At 42.8% G+C, this 17,949-nt stretch overlaps 1 protein-coding gene across 3 annotated transcripts; it reads right to left on the bottom strand.

Annotated features, from left to right (window-relative positions):
- Positions 1-2,438: 2,438 nt before the first annotated feature.
- On the bottom strand, positions 2,439-16,820 carry LOC309328808 (uncharacterized protein). 3 transcript variants are annotated; one of them, XM_081839208.1, is made up of 6 exons: positions 16,702-16,812; positions 7,882-7,925; positions 5,845-6,204; positions 4,444-4,836; positions 2,693-2,797; positions 2,445-2,586 (listed from the first exon to the last, which is right to left on the bottom strand). In XM_081839208.1, the coding sequence occupies exons 1-6, from the start codon at positions 16,794-16,796 to the stop codon at positions 2,501-2,503; spliced, it is 1,083 nt and encodes a 360-aa protein (XP_081695334.1). In that variant the 5' UTR covers positions 16,797-16,812; the 3' UTR covers positions 2,445-2,500. The 3 variants fall into 3 exon arrangements, 2 of the variants coding, with proteins under 2 accessions (XP_081695335.1, XP_081695334.1); XM_081839209.1 differs by lacking the exon at positions 2,693-2,797 and having other exon boundaries at positions 2,439-2,586; positions 16,702-16,813; XR_014150861.1 differs by lacking the exon at positions 7,882-7,925 and having other exon boundaries at positions 2,456-2,586; positions 5,845-6,201; positions 16,702-16,820.
- Between the last annotated feature and the right edge of the window lie 1,129 nt (positions 16,821-17,949).

Genomic DNA, 17,949 nt, shown 5'->3' with positions numbered 1-17,949 from the left:
CTTTCTTCCTGGTAGACATTTATCTGACAATATGAGGAATATAATTAATATTCTAGAAAAGTTACAGGTGAACATCAATACAGAAGCGGTTTTGATATTTGTGGATGCAGAGAAGGCCTTTGACAATATTTCTTGGAGTTTTATGAAGAAAAACCTTCAGGGGATGGGGGTAGGACAAAACTTTGAAAATGGTATAGGTGCGATTTACTCTGAACAAAAGGCTAAATTGATAGTCAATAATGTGGTGACAGAAGAGTTTAGAATTGAGAAAGGGACACGACAAGGCTGCCCAATTTCCCCATTACTTTTTATTTCAGTCCTGGAAGTCTTACTTAACATGATAAGAAGGGACCGTTTGATACAGGGCATTCAGGTCGGAGTTAAACATTACAAACTTAAAGCTTTTGCAGATGACCTGGTTTTGACATTACAAGAGCCAATAGCTAGCACCAAGAGGGCATTAGAAATAATCCAGGATTTTGGTCAAGTGGCAGGATTTAAGTTAAATAAGACAAAAACTAAGGTTTTGGAAAAAAATTTGACTCCGATTGAAAGAGAAAGGTTTCAGAAGGAGACAGATTTAACATTGGTAAAGAAGGTAAAATACCTAGGGGTAAATATGACCTCTAAGAATGTGAATTTATTTAAAGATAACTATGAAAAATGTTGGTCGGAAGTGAAAAAAGATTTGGAAATATGGACAAATTTGAAACTTTCCTTGCTAGGCCGAATTTCTGTTATTAAGATGAATGTATTGCCGAGAATGTTGTTTTTGTTCCAAGCATTACAAATTATTGACAAGATGGATTGCTTCAAGAGGTGGCAAAGAGATATTTCTAGATTTGTCTGGCAGGGCAAAAAGCCCAGAATAAAATTTAAGATACTTACGGATGCTAAAGATAGAGGGGGATTTGCCCTGCCAGACTTGAAGCTTTATTATGAATCAGCAGCTTTTATTTGTGGTATGGCAAGGTTAAGGTACATAAGGCTTTTAAAAACCATATTGTCAGAAAAGCATTGTTTAATGTATGGTCGAGATATAAAGATCTTTTGGAAAGGAAAACCCCAAGGTGGCTCTCACCTATGGAAGCTAAAGCGTTAAAAAAACTTAATATGGAGACTAAATGGCCAAAGTATTGGGAAATTTTGGAAGAGGAAGGTGACAAATTGAAACTGCAGAGTTATGAGAAACTTAAAGATAAGGTGCGAGACTGGTTACATTATTTTCAAATAAGAGAGGTTTATAACCAAGATAAAAAAGTGGGCTTCCAGGTGGAAAAATCAAAGTTAGAGACAGAATTGTTAGAACCCAATGCTAAGACATTGTCAAAAATGTATAATTTGCTGCTGAAATGGAATACTGAGGAAGAAACGGTAAAATCTGCTATGATAAAATGGGCACAAGATATAGGATATAACATTATGTTTGCAGACTGGGAGAAGTTATGGACCACCGGGATTAAATTCACGGCATGTAATGCCTTAAGAGAGAATATCATGAAAATGATGTATAGGTGGTACATGACCCCAGTCAAGCTTGCAAAGATTTATCATTTGCCCGATAATAAATGTTGGAAATGTAAAGAAATTGAAGGTACATTCTTTCACCTTTGGTGGACGTGCCCAAGGATTAAGGCCTTCTGGGAGATGATATATAATGAACTAAAAAAGGTACTTAGGTACACTTTTCCTAAAAAACCAGAGGCTTTTCTTCTGGGCATAGTCGGCCAATTGGTGTTAAAGAAGGACAGAACTTTTTTTATGTATGCAACAGCAGCAGCGAGAATACTTATTGCAAAGCATTGGAAGACACAGGATGTACCCACTCTGGAAGATTGGCAGATGCAAGTGATGGAGTATATGGAGATGGCGGAAATGACTGGCAGAATCCAAGACCAGGGAGAAGAGTCGGTGGAAGAAGATTGGAAGAAATTTAAAATGTATTTACAGAAACACTGCAAAATTTTTGAATGCGAATGATGTTGAAATGAAATGAAGTGGTTCTAGCAATATGTTTAGAAGCTAAAATTTGAGAGGACAAATAATTAAGTGTAAAATAAGAGGATAAGAATTTGCTGATTAAATTTCTAAATGGAATACAAAATAGGGAGATGTGAGGAAGTCATGAAAGTAAGTTAATGAATGGTATGATACTTGAAACAATGATTTTTAATTTTTCTTTTTAAATTTTTGTTTTTGCTTTTTGTGTTTGTGTGTTTTTCTGTTTTTGTAAACCTTTTTTGTAAAATTCAATAAATATTATTTTTTTAAAAAAAATAATTGCATGAATGCTAACTATCTGAATTCACACTTAATGATTCATGTCCACTAAATGTGACACATGTAACATCCTCTAAGGAATATGTGTTGGACATTTGCCTATATCTCTTACATGAGACACCACTTATAACATTAATCAAAAGGGGGCTTGTGCTTATAGTCTTCTTCCATTTCAGTTGTGTCTGATCCCTAAATAGAAGAGATAAATTTAGAGTCATTTTTATGGTCTGGAAGGGAGAGAAGCACCAGCAGAATTCTTTATATTGTTTGACATGTAGTACCTTTGTTGCGATTCATATGCCTTTCCTGTCAAACAAAAAATATATGCATTATTAAGTAGCAGTTTAAAATGCTTTTGCAAATCACACAGTCACCTTTGATTCCACCTTATAATATGTTCTTATTTCATTACCTTTAGACTTTTTCTTCCAGCAAAGGAACAATATTATCCCACTAATCAGAACAATTCCTCCTACCACTCCCAGTGAGATCTGTAGTTCTTTTGTAAAAGTAGACCCTGAAAAGAGATCCCAATATGATATGGTATCAGGCGGAGGAAAAGAAACATGGCAGCCTCAGGCTAATTTTATTGTTTCCAAATTACTTAAACATTCCTCAAAGTTTTGTGAGGATAATGGATGGCAAACATTGATCTGCTGATATGATCATACAAGCCAAAATCCTGTCTGTATTTTCTCGGGCTTAGAGCTTTGGGGATCATGGGGAGTGGAATTCAATGCTAGTCCTACTCAAAGAAGACCCTGTTCCCCTGTCAAACAGCTCTTAGTGTCAGAAAGTTCTTCCTGGTCTTTAGTCAGAATCTCTTTTCTGCATGCCCAGGCACCCCAAGCCCACTTTGCCTGACTCACAGAGAAGAACCAGACAGAACAGCACTGCTTTGAGTCAAATCAGGCCACCTCTTTATCAATTGCAAATGTCAGAGGTTTGGCATAAGCATTGGACACAACCATCAACATCCAGCCACCTGCTGGAAGTAGCCTTTTTGGAGATCAACACAATACATACATCACAATACATACATCAAATAGGAATGCCCCATGGGATCGCCACCTTGAGGAGTGCTATGGCCCCTGCCTGGATGTCTGGACAGAAGCAACTTCTCCCAAACCCTTTTAATGGGATACTCCTTCCAGTGCTTTTTTTCTGGGGGTACTCAAGGGTAAGCAGCACCGGCACCTTTTATTTCCCCTTTCAAATGTTAAAAGTGTGGCACTCAGTGTAATAAGTTCATGGTGAGCACCAGCACCTCCCTCCCCCCCCCAAAAAAAACATTGTCTGTTTTGGGTTTAAGCCAGTTGAGAAAACCTCTGCAGCAACTGTCCCGCACAAGCCTGTTGAAGGTTAGTGGAGTTGCAACTTGAATCCATTGCTTTGTGTTCTCCCCTCGAAAGCAGGAGGAAACCAGCTTCCTCCCTCTTCCATGGGACAGCCCTTCAGATATTGGAAGATGGCTGTCCTATCACCTCTCCATCTCTTCTTTTCCAGGCTAAACATACCCAGCTCCTTCAAGCATTCCTCATAAGGCTTCGTTTCCAGACCCTTGATCATCTTGGTTGCCCTCCTCTGCACACCTTCCAGCTTGTCAACATCCTTCTTAAATTGTGGTGCCCAGAACTGAAGGCAGGATTCCAGGTGTGGTGTGACCAAGGCAGAACAGTGGTCCTATGACTTCCCTTGATCTGGACACTAGACTTCTGTTGATGCAGCCTAGAATAGTGTTAGCTTTTTTAGCTGCTGTATCACATTCATGTTGACTCATGTTCAGCTTGTGGTCCACCATGATCCCTAGATGTACGCCAGGTGTCTCCCATTTTGTATTTGTGCATCTGGTTCTTCCTGCCTAAGTGCAGAACCTTACATTTGTATTAATTTCAGTGTTTCAGGAAGGGTAAACTAGAAAGTTCTGAACTGATTGTTTTCCCCCACCACTCGTGGCAGAGCCCAATTTGAGGGCAGATGACCATGATCCGTCCCCCACAAAGGTTTCTCCGAGAGTTTCCCAAATGTCTTGAGTGGTGAGGGAAGGCCTTCGGGGTGCCTGCCCTTCCTGCCTAAGTCCCCAGTCAATGAGGAGAGTTTCTGAGCATCCAACACTCAACTAAAGGAAGAGAACACATTTTTAAAAATAATTTCTAAACTCACCTTCACTGTTGCCTTTTCGCACTTGTACAGTCACATTATTTACAATCTTCCACACGTGTCTGTTGCTGTAAACAGCAACCAGGCAGAAATACACTCCAGTGTCTGAAGTGGTGGTGTTGAAAATGGTCAGGTAATGACTTTGATGTCTGTCAAGTGGGTCATTCAAATTTTTGACCTGTCTCTTTTTGATCTTGGTGCCAACACAGCAGTTTAGATTATTAGAAAAACGGTGGTCTTCATTTGAAACAGAAGCAAGGCACCTCCTTTCAAATGTTTCCTTAATCCAATACAAAGTAAATATGTCTCTGGCACCAGTCAAATCAAATTCACAAGAAAGACTAAAGTTCTGTTCTCCTTCAACAACCACTAATTCTTCTGATTGCATGTTACTCTCTGCAATGCAAAATGGCATAGTCACATGAGAGTAACAGTGGTACCTCGGATTACATATGTTTCAGGTTACAGACTCCGCTAACCCAGAAATAGTGCCTCAGGTTAAGAACTTTGCTTCAGGAAGAGAACAGAAATCGTGCTCCGGCGGCACGGCGGCTGCAGGAGGCCCCATTAGCTAAAGTGGTAGTTCAGGTTAAGAACAGTTTCAGGTTAAGAATGGACCTCTGGAACGAATTAAGTACTTAACCCGAGGTACCAGTGCATAATCATGACATTTTTTTCATACAATTTGCTAGAAATGTGCAAAAGCTTCCCCTTGGTTCTTTCTGGCATTTGTACCTCACTGAAAGCTAACATTACATATTCAAGTCAGTGACCCTCAAGCAAAATGGGCAAAGTTTGAAAAGGGAGAGCTTTCCAATACTTTTGCTTCCAATGGTGAATTTTGACCTGTGCATTATTGCAGCTTATTCTGCATGGATCTGATTGAACTGGTTTGCATTCTGTCTCCCTGCCAAAGTAAACACCAGCTAGTTATGGCATCCTACTAATCCTATCAAGAATTGGCTCACTGAAATTCATGGACCCAGGTGAGCTGTGCCCATTAACTTCAATGGGTCTAATCTGCGTAGGACTAAGATGGCACATCCATCTGGTCTAACGCCTTCTCTCTTTTTAAAAAAAGGTCTTTCATTTATTTTGACTCTTAGAGTTATCCTCAGTTGGAAGCACATCATTTTTGCTTTTGCTGTGAATTTCATGGCTGTTGCCTGCATTCCCACTAGCAAACATAAATGGAAATGGTTCTAAAAGAGAAATTATGTTCTCAGCTCAGGGGCAGAGAGCAAGAGAGAACCCTCTCTGAAACCCTGGAGTCAGTGCAGATAATCCTTAGCTAACTCTGTATGGCAGATTTCCTGTGTTCCTATTTCTTTTTCCAGTGCACCTGTTACTCTTATGCTTTCTGAATTCACCTCAAAATGACATGCTGTCTTTTAATGCACTCACCTACAGTGTTGTTTATTATTGCTACAATGAAGAAGTTGAAATTCCTGCAGTGGTCCTCCTTATTAATAAGTGGGTGTGGATCTGACGCATTGCTACCTGACAGGGCTTTGCATGCAAATATTCCACCACCTGGGAAAGCAGCAATAGAGACATTCCTTTGTGTACAGTTTTGATATCTGCTTGTGGGGTTCTTTCCTGCTGGGCACTGAGAACTTGGATCACAAGGCATTGGCTGAAATTGGACCAAGGAGGAGCAGGCTTTCCCCAACCACCATCTTGATTCCTTCTGATCGGCTGATGTGTTGCTGCAGCTCAGCCAGTGATTTTCATTTTCATAAATATTAATGAAGGTTGCGCCTGTAGGGGGAGGAAAGTGTTCACGGCTCGTATTTGTAGGATCTTGCACTTTGGGGCAAAAGAATTCCCTGAACCTTTGGAAGCTGTAATGTGGTCCCTCTCCTGAACGTATCTATGCTAGTATATATTTTTTCAGTGTTACACCATTTTAACTGCCATCACCTCCCCAAACTAATACAGAGCTGGAGTTGGAGAGTGGCTGACAGAGCCTAAGAAAAGCCTGCTGGATCAGCCCAAAGGCTCTTCTGCTCCAGCATCCTGCCCTCAATGGGGCCAACCAGATGCCTATCCTATGGGGAGCCCCCAAGGCAGCGGTTCTCAACCTGTGGGTCCCCAGATGTTGTTGGACTACAACTCCCACCATCCCTGAGCTCTGGCCTTGCTATCTAGGGGTGATAGGAGTTGTAGTTCAACAGCATCTGGGGACCCACAGGTCGAGAACCGCTGCCCCAAGGGGACCTGATGGCAAGACTCCCTTGCGAGTCTCAGCCCCTGGAATTCAGAGCCCGGCTGCCTCTGGCACCAGAGGTGGTATGTAACCACTAAAGCCAGTAGCCATTCAGAACCTTATCTTCCATGAATTTGTCTAAAGCCATCTGAATGGGTGGCTGTCACTCTTTCCTGTGAAGGCATATTTCATAATTTAAGTAAATGCCTTGCAAGATAGTTCTTCCTTTGGGCCACTGGGAATCTCACCCCCTTTGGATTCATTGGATGACCAACAAAGGGTGAGAAAAATGGACCTCTGTCCATTTTCTTTACATCATGCAGACATTTAGACACCTCTGCCATGCCAAAGGATGTAGGGCAGCTATCAGCTGTGACAAAATTACAGAACTTAAACAATCAATTATATATAAATTACATTGTCATTACATTATTCCAATATATTAATATTAATGCAATGCAAATGGGGGCAGGGAAACTGTAATCAGCACCAAATACTGAGTGTATTTGCTAGACTGATTTCCATTCTGGGCATGGAAGAAGTAAGCAAAGATCAGCAATTTCTGCTACTGTTTCCATTTTCTCCAGATGTCTCCTACACCCCTCATGTTCCCCTCACCTGCCATTTTCCCTAAATGAAATAACCTTTCCTCTCCAGCCCATTGATTGTTATTGCTTATTTATTTCATAAAATGTATACATGGCCCAATTGTCAACAAGCTTGAAGCAGTTTATGAAAGGAATAAAACAGTAAAATCATTAGTAAAAACAATTAAAAGATTCAGAAAATTAAAACCAGCAATAAACTAAAAACACATCAGCAGTTGAGATATTTGGGTAGGCTTGTCTAAACCAAGATGCTTTAAGCATGCACTGAAAACAGCACAGTCAAGGCCGCTCACATTCACTCTCATGGTGTAAAAGGAAGGATGGTTAAGTCAGTTTCAGTCTGTGGTGTAGATTCACATTTCGTTTTTACTATTACCAACAAAAGGCTGTTTCAGGCACTGCCCCAAACTGAACATCTTCCATCTGCTCTGAGGAGCCCAGAATTGGCTTTCCAGAAGTGCCAGGGGCTCTCCATGACTTCACAACAGTTTTAAAGAAAGGGGAAGTTGTGGCAGCAGCTGCTCTGCCTGGCATGGTCCTGGGTGGACCTTCCCTCACAGTTCCTCTCCTTAAGAAACCAACAGGAGCAGAGACCATGAGATCTCTTTGGAGGACACGTAGCTGAAATTTCCCTTAGGAAAAGAAGAATCAGCATGAAAAACATAATCCTGAAATGGAAAACAAAAAAAGGCAAATGGTCTTGTCGCCTTAAGTTCTCTTCGCTTGAGAAAGGAAAGAAAAGCAGAAGAAGAGACAGCTGACATGAAGCAACTTGCAAGTGCAGCAGTTATTTACAGCCTTTCATAGAATCATAGAATCATAGAATCATAGAGTTGGAAGAGACCACAAGGGCCATCGAGTCCAACCCCCTGCCAAGCAGGAAACACCATCAGAGCACTCCTGACATATGGTTGTCAAGCCTCTGCTTAAAGACCTCCAAAGAAGGAGACTCCACCACACTCCCTGGCAGCAAATTCCACTGTCAAACAGCTCTTACTGTCAGGAAGTTCTTCCTAATGTTTAGGTGGAATCTTCTTTCTTGTCGTTTGGAGCCATTGCTCCGTGTCCGCTTCTCTGGAACAGCAGAAAACAACCTTTCTCCCTCCTCTATGTGACATCCTTTTATATATTTGAACATGGCTATCATATCACCCCTTAACCTCCTCTTCTCCAGGCTAAACATGCCCAGCTCCCTTAGCCCTTCCTCATAAGGCATCGTTTCCAGGCCTTTGACCATCTTGGTTGCCCTCCTCTGGACACGTTCCAGTTTGTCAGTGTCCTTCTTGAACTGTGGTGCCCAGAACTGGACACAGTACTCCAGGTGAGGTCTGACCAGAGCAGAATACAGTGGCACTATTACTTCCCTTGATCTAGATGCTATACTCCTATTGATGCAGCCCAGAATTGCATTGGCTTTTTTAGCTGCCGCGTCACACTGTTGGCTCATGTCAAGTTTGTGGTCAACCAAGACTCCTAGATCCTTTTCACATGTACTGCTCTCAAGCCAGGTGTCACCCATCTTGTATTTGTGCCTCTCATTTTTTTTGCCCAAGTGCAATACTTTACATTTCTCCCTGTTAAAATTCATCTTGTTTGTTTTGGCCCAGTTCTCTAATCTGTCAAGGTCGTTTTGAAGTGTGATCCTGTCCTCTGGGGTGTTAGCCACCCCTCCCAGTTTGGTGTCATCTGCAAATTTGATCAGGATGCCCTTGAGTCCATCATCCAAGTCGTTGATAAAGATGTTGAATAAGACCGGGCCCAAGACAGAACCCTGTGGCACCCCACTAGTCACTCTTCTCCAGGATGAAGAGGAACCATTGATGAGCACCCTTTGGGTTCGGTCAGTCAGCCAGTTACAAATCCACTGAGTGGTAGCATAGTCAAGTCCGCATTTTACTAGCTTCTTTACAAGAATATCATGGGGCACCTTGTCAAATGCCTTGCTGAAATCAAAGTAGGCTACATCCACTGCGTTCCCTTCATCTACCAGGCTTGTAATTCTGTCAAAAAACGAGATCAGGTTAGTCTGACATGACTTATTTATCAGAAATCCATGCTGACTATTGGTGATCACAGCATTCCTTTCTAGGTGCTCACAGACTGTTTGCTTAATGATCTGCTCCAGAATCTTCCCTGGTATTGATGTCAGACTGACTGGGCGGTAATTATTTGGGTCCTCTCTTTTCCCCTTTTTGAAAATAGGGACAACATTTGCCCTCCTCCAGTCTGCCGGGACTTCGCCTGTTCTCCAGGAATTCTCAAAGATGACTGCCAAAGATCACTTCCCTTCTTCTTAGAAATCACTCAAGGTTGAAACTTTAACCACAACTGACTCCCCCTCAAACACCTCCTCTGTGGAATTAACACGTGATACAACCAAACTAGGAAGTTTCAGAGGTGGCTGGTGCCCAATGGCATTGGCAGGGCAGAAGGCAGGAAGACCAGCCTATATTGGCGAGATCAAAGCCAATGATAGGCAGAGACAACTAATTCAAGTTTTGTGTCCATCCTCCTCCCTGCCAAGTTGGAAGCTGATTGGTGGTGCCATTCCACGGACTGGTTGAGATTTAGAAGACATGCAACCAGCGGGTAGCTGAGGGTGGACTGAGGCTGGTGGGGTTGCTGCCTTAATGGATGCCACTCCCACAATAGCGGAGACAGTTAAAGGTACAGTAAAGGGTAAAGGGACCCCTGACCATTAGGTCCAGTCGTGGCCGACTCTGGGGTTGCGCTGCTCATCTCACTTTATTGACCGATGGAGCCGGCGTACAGCTTCCGGGTCATGTGGCCAGCATGACTAAGCCACTTCTGGAGAACCAGAGCAGCACACGGAAACGCCGTTTACCTTCCCACCAGAGCGGTACCTATTTATCTACTTGCAATTTGACGTGCGTTCGAACTGCTAGGTTGGCAGGAGCAGGGACAGAGCAACAGGAGCTCACCCCGTTGCGGGGGGTTTGGACCGCCGACCTTCTGATCGGCAAGTCCTAGGCTCTGTGGTTTAACCCACAAGGCCACCCACCTCCCCAGCGGAGACAGTTAGCGAAGAATAAACAAGGATGATTTGAGGGTAATTGTCCTTGCAAGCTCCCCACAGGGTCCGGGGCGGGGGGGGGGATGAGCTTCACTTGCAAATTGTCTGGCTCTCGCTCTGGCATGGAATACGGGAGGCAGGGAGGCAGGGAGGCACTGAGTGCAAAAGTACTTCGCCTATCGGTAATCCTCCTACGCAGCCATTAAGAAGCAGAGGTACTTCTGTTTATTAGAGTGAAATTATGACTAATATACAGACACGTGCTGGAGCAGATGGAACAAGATCATAAACTGCTAAATTGAAACAGCTACAAAGCCATTACGATTCAAACTGGAAAGAAGACTTCCTTCTACGTAAAATATGGTATGTGAGGGGGGAGCCTTAACCCTTTCTTTCTACATAAATGATTCGGCAACTCCCCCCCCCCCCTTGAATGCTAACAAACTGATAAAAGGCAAGAGGAGACAAAAGAGAATGGGGTTATATACATGGATTACAATGAAAAATAGAACTGTGTGAGAAAATTGAAATGGATTTAAAGCATCAAACTTTCACTGTATTGCCACGGGAGGACCTGGATTTTGAGCTTTGAAGATTGGCCAAGGCTTTCGCAGGACGCCAGATTACTCTCTATCTAAACTCAAACAGTAACAACAACAACAAAAAGAATGAATGAATAGACTTTATTTGCGTAGCCGACAGGCCATAGCATCAAAGGACGAACACCGACAAAAATACATTACGAATATAGTTACCATAAAATCTTATGACCAATTAAAACCCTAGGTAGAAGCTGGATTATCATTCATCCATGACCCTCTGTCCCATGAGCCGCGGCCTTTTCTCTGGTAGATTGTTCCAGGTCGGTTAAGTGAATAGACCAGCCAAATTGAAAGATTATAAATATAAATATAACCTTGGAGGGATGGTCAGGACAGGGAGAAAGATAATAATAACCAGATGCAGATAAATTAATAATCTCAGTACTTAAAACTTGGCAGAGATAATAAAATAATAATAAAAAAATGTAATTATAATAATAATAAGATCCTAGGCGAGGAATCCGGGTGACGACACTGATGTCATTCAGATAGCAGCTCTCAGTCTCATTGCTCTCTCGATAAATTTGGCAACCTTCTCTGTTGTCGAGCTGTTCTGGTCGGCTAGGAGTGAGAACAATTTGGCTTCACAAGAGCGGCCCAGGATAGCAGATAGGAGCGGCGTGATGGTCTCATCCCTGAGATATAGGGAGCAAGACAAGAGAACGTGTGACACAGTCTCTACGTAGCCAGCTCCACAGGGGCAGAGCCGGTTCTCGAATTAAATTTTTTGATATCTACCTTCAAGAACAGCTGAGGGTAACATATTTAGTCCCGCCTGAGTTTTGGAATGGTTAAGGTAGACAAATAAGGTGCCCGAAAATCAAAGTGGGAGGGGGGCAGATAAGCGTACCAAGCACTAAATTTATTAATATAGGCCAGATTATTCTGCTGCTCAATATCCTTCATGCGCTGGTCAATAAAGGTTTTTGCCTTGGGGAGACCCATTTTCAGGAGATGCTGTGCTTGGAGGCCACATGTAAGTAGTTTTTGATGCACTACTTTGGACCACCGACTTCTATGGGCATCTCGTGCTACTAGAGGTAGTAGTCTGGATGTGTTTAAATTTAAGCGAAGCCAATAGTTGGATGTTCTTAACCAGGTCCAGGTTTCGACGGAGAGGAGGCCAGTCTCCAGCCGCATTTGGTGCGCATGGTGGAACGGCTAGAATCTGTCTTAAAAATTTAGACTGGACTGTTTCAAGTGTGCGGCAATGATTTCCCGTCCAGATTTGGGCCCCGTAGAGTAATTGCGCCAAGGGTTTTGCTTGAAAGACCTCCAGAGCTGCTGGGATATGTCTGCCCCCCTTCGTAAAGTAAAAGCGAGACAGTATTTTGGCGCTTTGAGATGCTTTTTCCCTAGCATATTTATGATGGGCCTCCCAGGCCCCTGTTGATTGGAAAACTACTCCGAGGTATTTGAAAATTTTGACCTGTTCTATTGGCTGATTGTCCATCTCCCATCTGTGATGTCTGTGTCTCCTAGCGAAGACCATGACTTTGGTTTTTTAGTGATTAACCACCAGTTGATCTCTCCTGCAGTAGGCTGAGAATTCTTAGTAGCCTTTTGAGGCCTACTTTAGTTCGTGATAAGAGAACCGCGTCGTCCGCATAGAGGAGCGCTGAAATTGATTTTTCGGCCAATTTGGGGGCATGAAACTCCGGGGATGTTAGGTATTTGACCATGTCATTTATATATAAGTTAAATAAGGCCGGGGCTAAAATACAGCCCTGCTTGACTCCTTTGGTGGCTGGTACAGGGCCAATTAGTTGCCCATTTACTGGGGTTCTTACATATAACTTGGAGTCTTTATATAGTCTTTATATAGTCTTTTTATCAAGAATAGTAATCTTTTGTCAATGTTGGTGGCATTGAGTTTAGCCCAAAGTTTGACTCGTGAGATCGAGTCAAAGGCTGCCTTCAGGTCAATAAATGCTGCGTATAGAGTCCCACGTGTTTTATTGACGTATTTGTCAATGAGGTGTGCTAATACGAAGCAATGGTCTATTGTTGTTCTGCCCTGTCTGAAGCTGGCTTGCTCCTCTGCCAAAACTGCCTCAGTTTCCATCCAGTCAATTAGTTTGATGTGGAGGTGTTTGGCATACAGTTTGCTGGGGATAGTAAGGAGGCTAATGGGTCTATAGCTCGCTGGATCTGCCTTAGGACCCTTTTTATAGATTGGAATAATTACTGCCTCTTCCAGCAACCAGGTATTATGCCTGTTGAATCGATGTATGTAAATACTGACGCCATTATAGGAGCCCACCAACTGATATTGTTCTTCATGAGCTCTGCTGGAATGTGGTCTATGCCTGGGGCTTTGTTGTTTTTCAGTTGGGCAATTAGTTGGAGACAGGAGGCCAATATGGTAAATTCTCGGAGTAGGCACTTGGATCATTGTGCTGAGCTTTGTCGTCATAGAGCTTTGTTTTCAAAGAGGGTTTGAAAATATTTCATCCACTCCTGGGGTTCTACAGTACATGTGGGACCAATCTGCTCCTGGCCCAGGAGGCCCATAATGGTATGCCAGAAGGAGGTTGAGTCTTTCTCATTCGAGGCCTTCACTAAATTACACCAGGCCAATCTCTCAGCTTTTTGTTTTTTTACCTTTAATAGCTGTTTGTAGTTTCGTCTTAAATAGATGTAAGCCATAAATAGCGAGGGTGCTCCGGTGTTTCTGTAATTCCGATAGGTTGATCTCAGACGTTTCCTTGCTTGTCTACACTCCAAATCAAACCATCTCTCTTGATCCTTTGCCCACTTTGTAACAGAATTAAGTATCTCAGTTGTTAAGAACAACAAAAAGATGGTGTGTGACACAGCTGAAATTACAGTCTCATTCTCTGGGAACAAAGGAAAAGAAAGAGCGAAGCGGAAGCAGCAGTGCTGTGCAGGACATGATGGAGAATAGGAAGAATGAAGGACTTCCGGGTTAGCGCCAACGTCTAATGGCGGATTCCCTCCGAGCTCCGGAGGGAATCGGCTCTGCAGGGATCGGGTTCTGCCGCGCCGGCGACGCGGGGACCCTTAGAAACAACAGGCGCAGAAGCCTGTGGACTTGGTGACTCGGCGGGCACCATTTGCGCCCCCCCCGACCTGCGAAGGAGCCTTTTTAAAGGCTTCAGAATGGGGACGGGAGCGGCGCGGTGCTGAGAGTCCTCTGCTTCCCCTGCTGAGTGAAGCCGCATGCCATGGACGGAGAGCGCTGGCTTTTTCCTGAGAACATTCGGACTAAAAAGCAACAACCCGTGAGTAATACAGAAATTGGACTTAAAAAGGAAATTTTTTCTTTGAATTTGGAATGACCGGGGAAGATACAAAAAGGAAGTCCGTCTTCCCCTCTTGTAAACAACTTAAAGCAAGGACTAAATAACTAAGGTCGAGAGAATATCTCTCATTGTAACGGAACAAAGTCATTAATTTCACGATTGGACAGTATAAGTAATTTTGCTGGAGGATAAGAGTGGATTTTGAGAGCTGCGCAACCCCCCGGGACCCGGGAGTGATCAGCGGGAGAGCCTGTTGGAAAGATACAGAAGACTTTGACAGCTGTCAAAAGTAGCTGTCAAAGTTGGGGAATACAAAGTAACATTGTTTTTGCTGCCTTTGCCAGTTGGATTTGTTACATGTTGGTTATAAATTGTTGAAAAATAAGTTATTTTGTTTTGGGGACTGGAATTAGAAGGATAGTAAATATCCATAATCCCTCTAGAGGGGGTTTTGGGACACTGCAAGAATGGCTGGAAGTGGAAAACTACTCACTGAGTTGAACAAGACTTTTTATCTCTTGGGAAAGCTTCAAGAACAAAGTAATATTTTGGCTACAGGGGTCATGGGACTGAATGAAACAGTAAATAACTTTACTGGAAATGGAAGGGACTTGACTCAAGTCTTTGTCTTTGAACCAAAAGCCCCTGTAGCGGAATTAAAAGACTTTGCAGCTGAGCAGGAAAAGGAACTTGACAAATTTGAGAAAGTGGAACAAGTGGAAGAGAAATATGAGGATTTGGAGGGAAAGGAAGGAGGAGTTAAAATGTTGCAGAAGGTTAAGGAAGGCCAGAGGCCTGGCAGGAAGGCCACAAAGGAAAATAAGAACTGGGTGATGAAGATTTGGCTTGAATTGGAGAAGGAAGAATGGAGAGACCTATCTAGAAGGAGACCTGAAGACTTGTGGATTACAAATTTGATTAAGATGGATGTTCGAGCGCTTGGGACATTTAAATTTATCAATTCTTCTAAACATGGAGGCCTGGCCGGAAGAAATATGGACTTTTTTGGGATTGTGCTCCTCCGAGACTTGGGCTCCAATTTGTAATTAATTGGAAAACTTTAATAAATATTATTTTAAAAAAAAAAAAAAAGGACTATCCAAAGAACCAGCAAAGAGGAACTGAGAGAGACTTAAAAGCCTCTGATGTGAGATCGCCAGGCTGATAACATACGGACTGATGGACATTGGTTTGGGGATCGAAACCGGGAAAGGGAGGGTGGGGTTTGATCAATCCAAAGGTTGTATAAATATTTTTTTTGATACTTTTTATTTTATATTTTTGGTTTGGTATTAATATAAAATTGGGAAATTTGTGGAAAGGAATCTGGGTCGACCTTGGAAAAAGGGTTTAAGTAGAAGGACTGATATAATAATGATATAAGGTAAAACTTAAGAACTTGTTGAAATAATATTTGGAACTGGAATACAAGAAGGGGAGGCGAGAGGAAGTTGTGGGAAATAAGGTATAAGAAAATAAGGACTGAAAGTATACTTGTTTTGTGTGTCTTCTTTGTCTTTTTGTGTATTTGTCTTATTTGAAACTTCAATAAATATTATATTAAAAAAAAGAGAGAATAGGAAGAATGAAGAAACAACATGGACAAAATAAACATCACACAGAGCAAATATATGGGATACAGAACTCCTCTTGCAGAAATAAAATTTATTAAATGTGCCAATATGAATGGAAGTAAAAAAAAACCTCTGTAGCTGTTGATAAGGGATTAAGATCAAGATGGAATGTTAATGGATTAATGAAGACTTCGAAAGCAAGATGAAATAAAATTATCTCACCTTGAAATCTAGTACACAGGAGGCCACACAAAATGTATAATTGGCTTTATAATTTATATATATTTGAATTTTAATTGTAATTTGAGATTGTTAAAATGGGGTTTATTTTGGATTTTAGTAATTGAAAATTAAGAATTTTTTTTTTTTAAAAAAAAAGAGAGGTTGTGGGGTTGTTAGCCAGTAGCTCAAGTGGAGGAGCCTGACCTGGGACGTTCTACTGCACAAGCAGCACTCCTAGTCATTACAATAGAGCTTCTAAGCAACTCTTGCCCATAGCTCAGACCTCAGTCTCCAGCTCTTCTGTCCTTGGTGGCACCCCAGGGAGACCTCTTCTGAGGAGCAGGCTTGGCACCACAGGGAGAATTCCAGGTCACGTCCACAGCATACATTTAAATCTGATTTAAATTGCATGGCTTCCCCCAAAGCATTGTGGGAACTATAGTTTGTTAAGAGTGCTGGGAACTGTAGATCCAGGAGAGGTAAATTACACTTCCCAAGACAATGTTAGATGTGGTCTAAATGACTGTAGCCACATCCCTCCAGCCACATCCCAAGCCCTGTCTTGCTGCTCCTTCTCCACCCCCCCTCGGCCCCCCTCCTTGGGCTGCCAGAAAGCTCTGTCCCCCCCTGGAAAGAGCAGGGATTGTTTGCCTTCATAGCCTGTGCTCTAATACTTCCTCACAAATTGCACTCATTCCCTTGCCCCACCCCCACCCCCTTGAACCATCTCTCCCTTTAGTCCTCACCTGATAAAACCTAGGAGACCTTCACTGCAGCAGGTGAAAATGAGTGAACTCGAAAGTTTCAAGATCCATAAATGCTCCGGACTTGCTCGTCGCATTCTGGGCCTCTGCGCGTATCACCCTGATAAGCCACTAGGTGGCAGAACAACATTTCCTCTCTCTGACATTCTAAATCCAACTTAATTGTTGCTCAAAATAGGGAGAAGGGGCAGACTGCATAAAATGGGGTGTGTAGATTAGAACGGGAAAGCAAGATATGCCTAGTGTAGGCAGAGTGAGAGTCCTCACTGTGCATGGAAAGGAGTATAAAGCAGGAACAGGGCTTGGACTGAACTCTAATTCATGTTAACTAATTCACTGAATTAATTCAGAAATCTTGGAATTGCACCTGAAAGTATTTCCTATAATTTCCAGCTGAACTTAATGTGAATCAAGTTCCTTCTGCTGTGGAACTCTGGATGTTTTTCAATTCAGTTTGACTAAAGTTTCAGTTTAATAACCCCCGGGGGGAAGGGTTGTCCCTTAACTCATTGCATTTACCATTTCTGCATGTCTGAAAAGGGATGCCAGCTGTTGAAACTTAAAGACCAAAATACTTGGAGGAGTTAAATAATACCATTGTTAACATGACACAGTGGGGGGGGGGGTTTAGATGTTTTCTGAAGTATATTTTATACTTTAGCAGACAGCTTGCTAAATTCTGAAGGCAGCAGCTGGTTGGGCACATTGAGGACACATGGGCAAATTGTGAATTGTGAACAGAATTCGTTCCTTTTTGGAGGCGGTTGAACTTTCCAAGCAGTGACCAGCAATGGGGGATCTTAGGCCCAAGGGGAATGTGGCCCTCCAAGCAGAGGGGCCAAGTTCCACACCAACCTTGTTGCGTGTGTGTGATGTTACAAGGCCCAGGGAGGCCCAGTGGGACCCTCAAGATTGGGGATGGCTCAGCCTCATCCCCACATGTGGGGCGGGGGCTGAGCTGTCCTCCGCCCCATAGAGTTCCTGCCTCTGCTGCCAAGCCTGCCTCTCTACTTTACCTCTGGATAAGGAAGAACTTCCAGGAGGATAAGGAGGATTCAGGTAGGTGGCCGTGTTGGTCTGATGCAGTAGAAATATATATAAAAAACAAAAAACAAAAAAATTGTCCAGTAGCACCTTAGAGACCAACTACGTTTGTTCTTGGTATGAGCTTTCATGTGCATGCACACTTCTTCAGCTCTCTTTCCTTTCCTGTGTGAAGAAAAATGAAGG

The sequence above is a fragment of the Podarcis erhardii genome (genome assembly GCF_964252035.2).
Source record: "Podarcis erhardii genome assembly, chromosome: 14".
NCBI classification, from domain to species: domain Eukaryota; kingdom Metazoa; phylum Chordata; class Lepidosauria; order Squamata; family Lacertidae; genus Podarcis; species Podarcis erhardii.
This window is presented reverse-complemented; position numbering and strand designations above follow the sequence as displayed.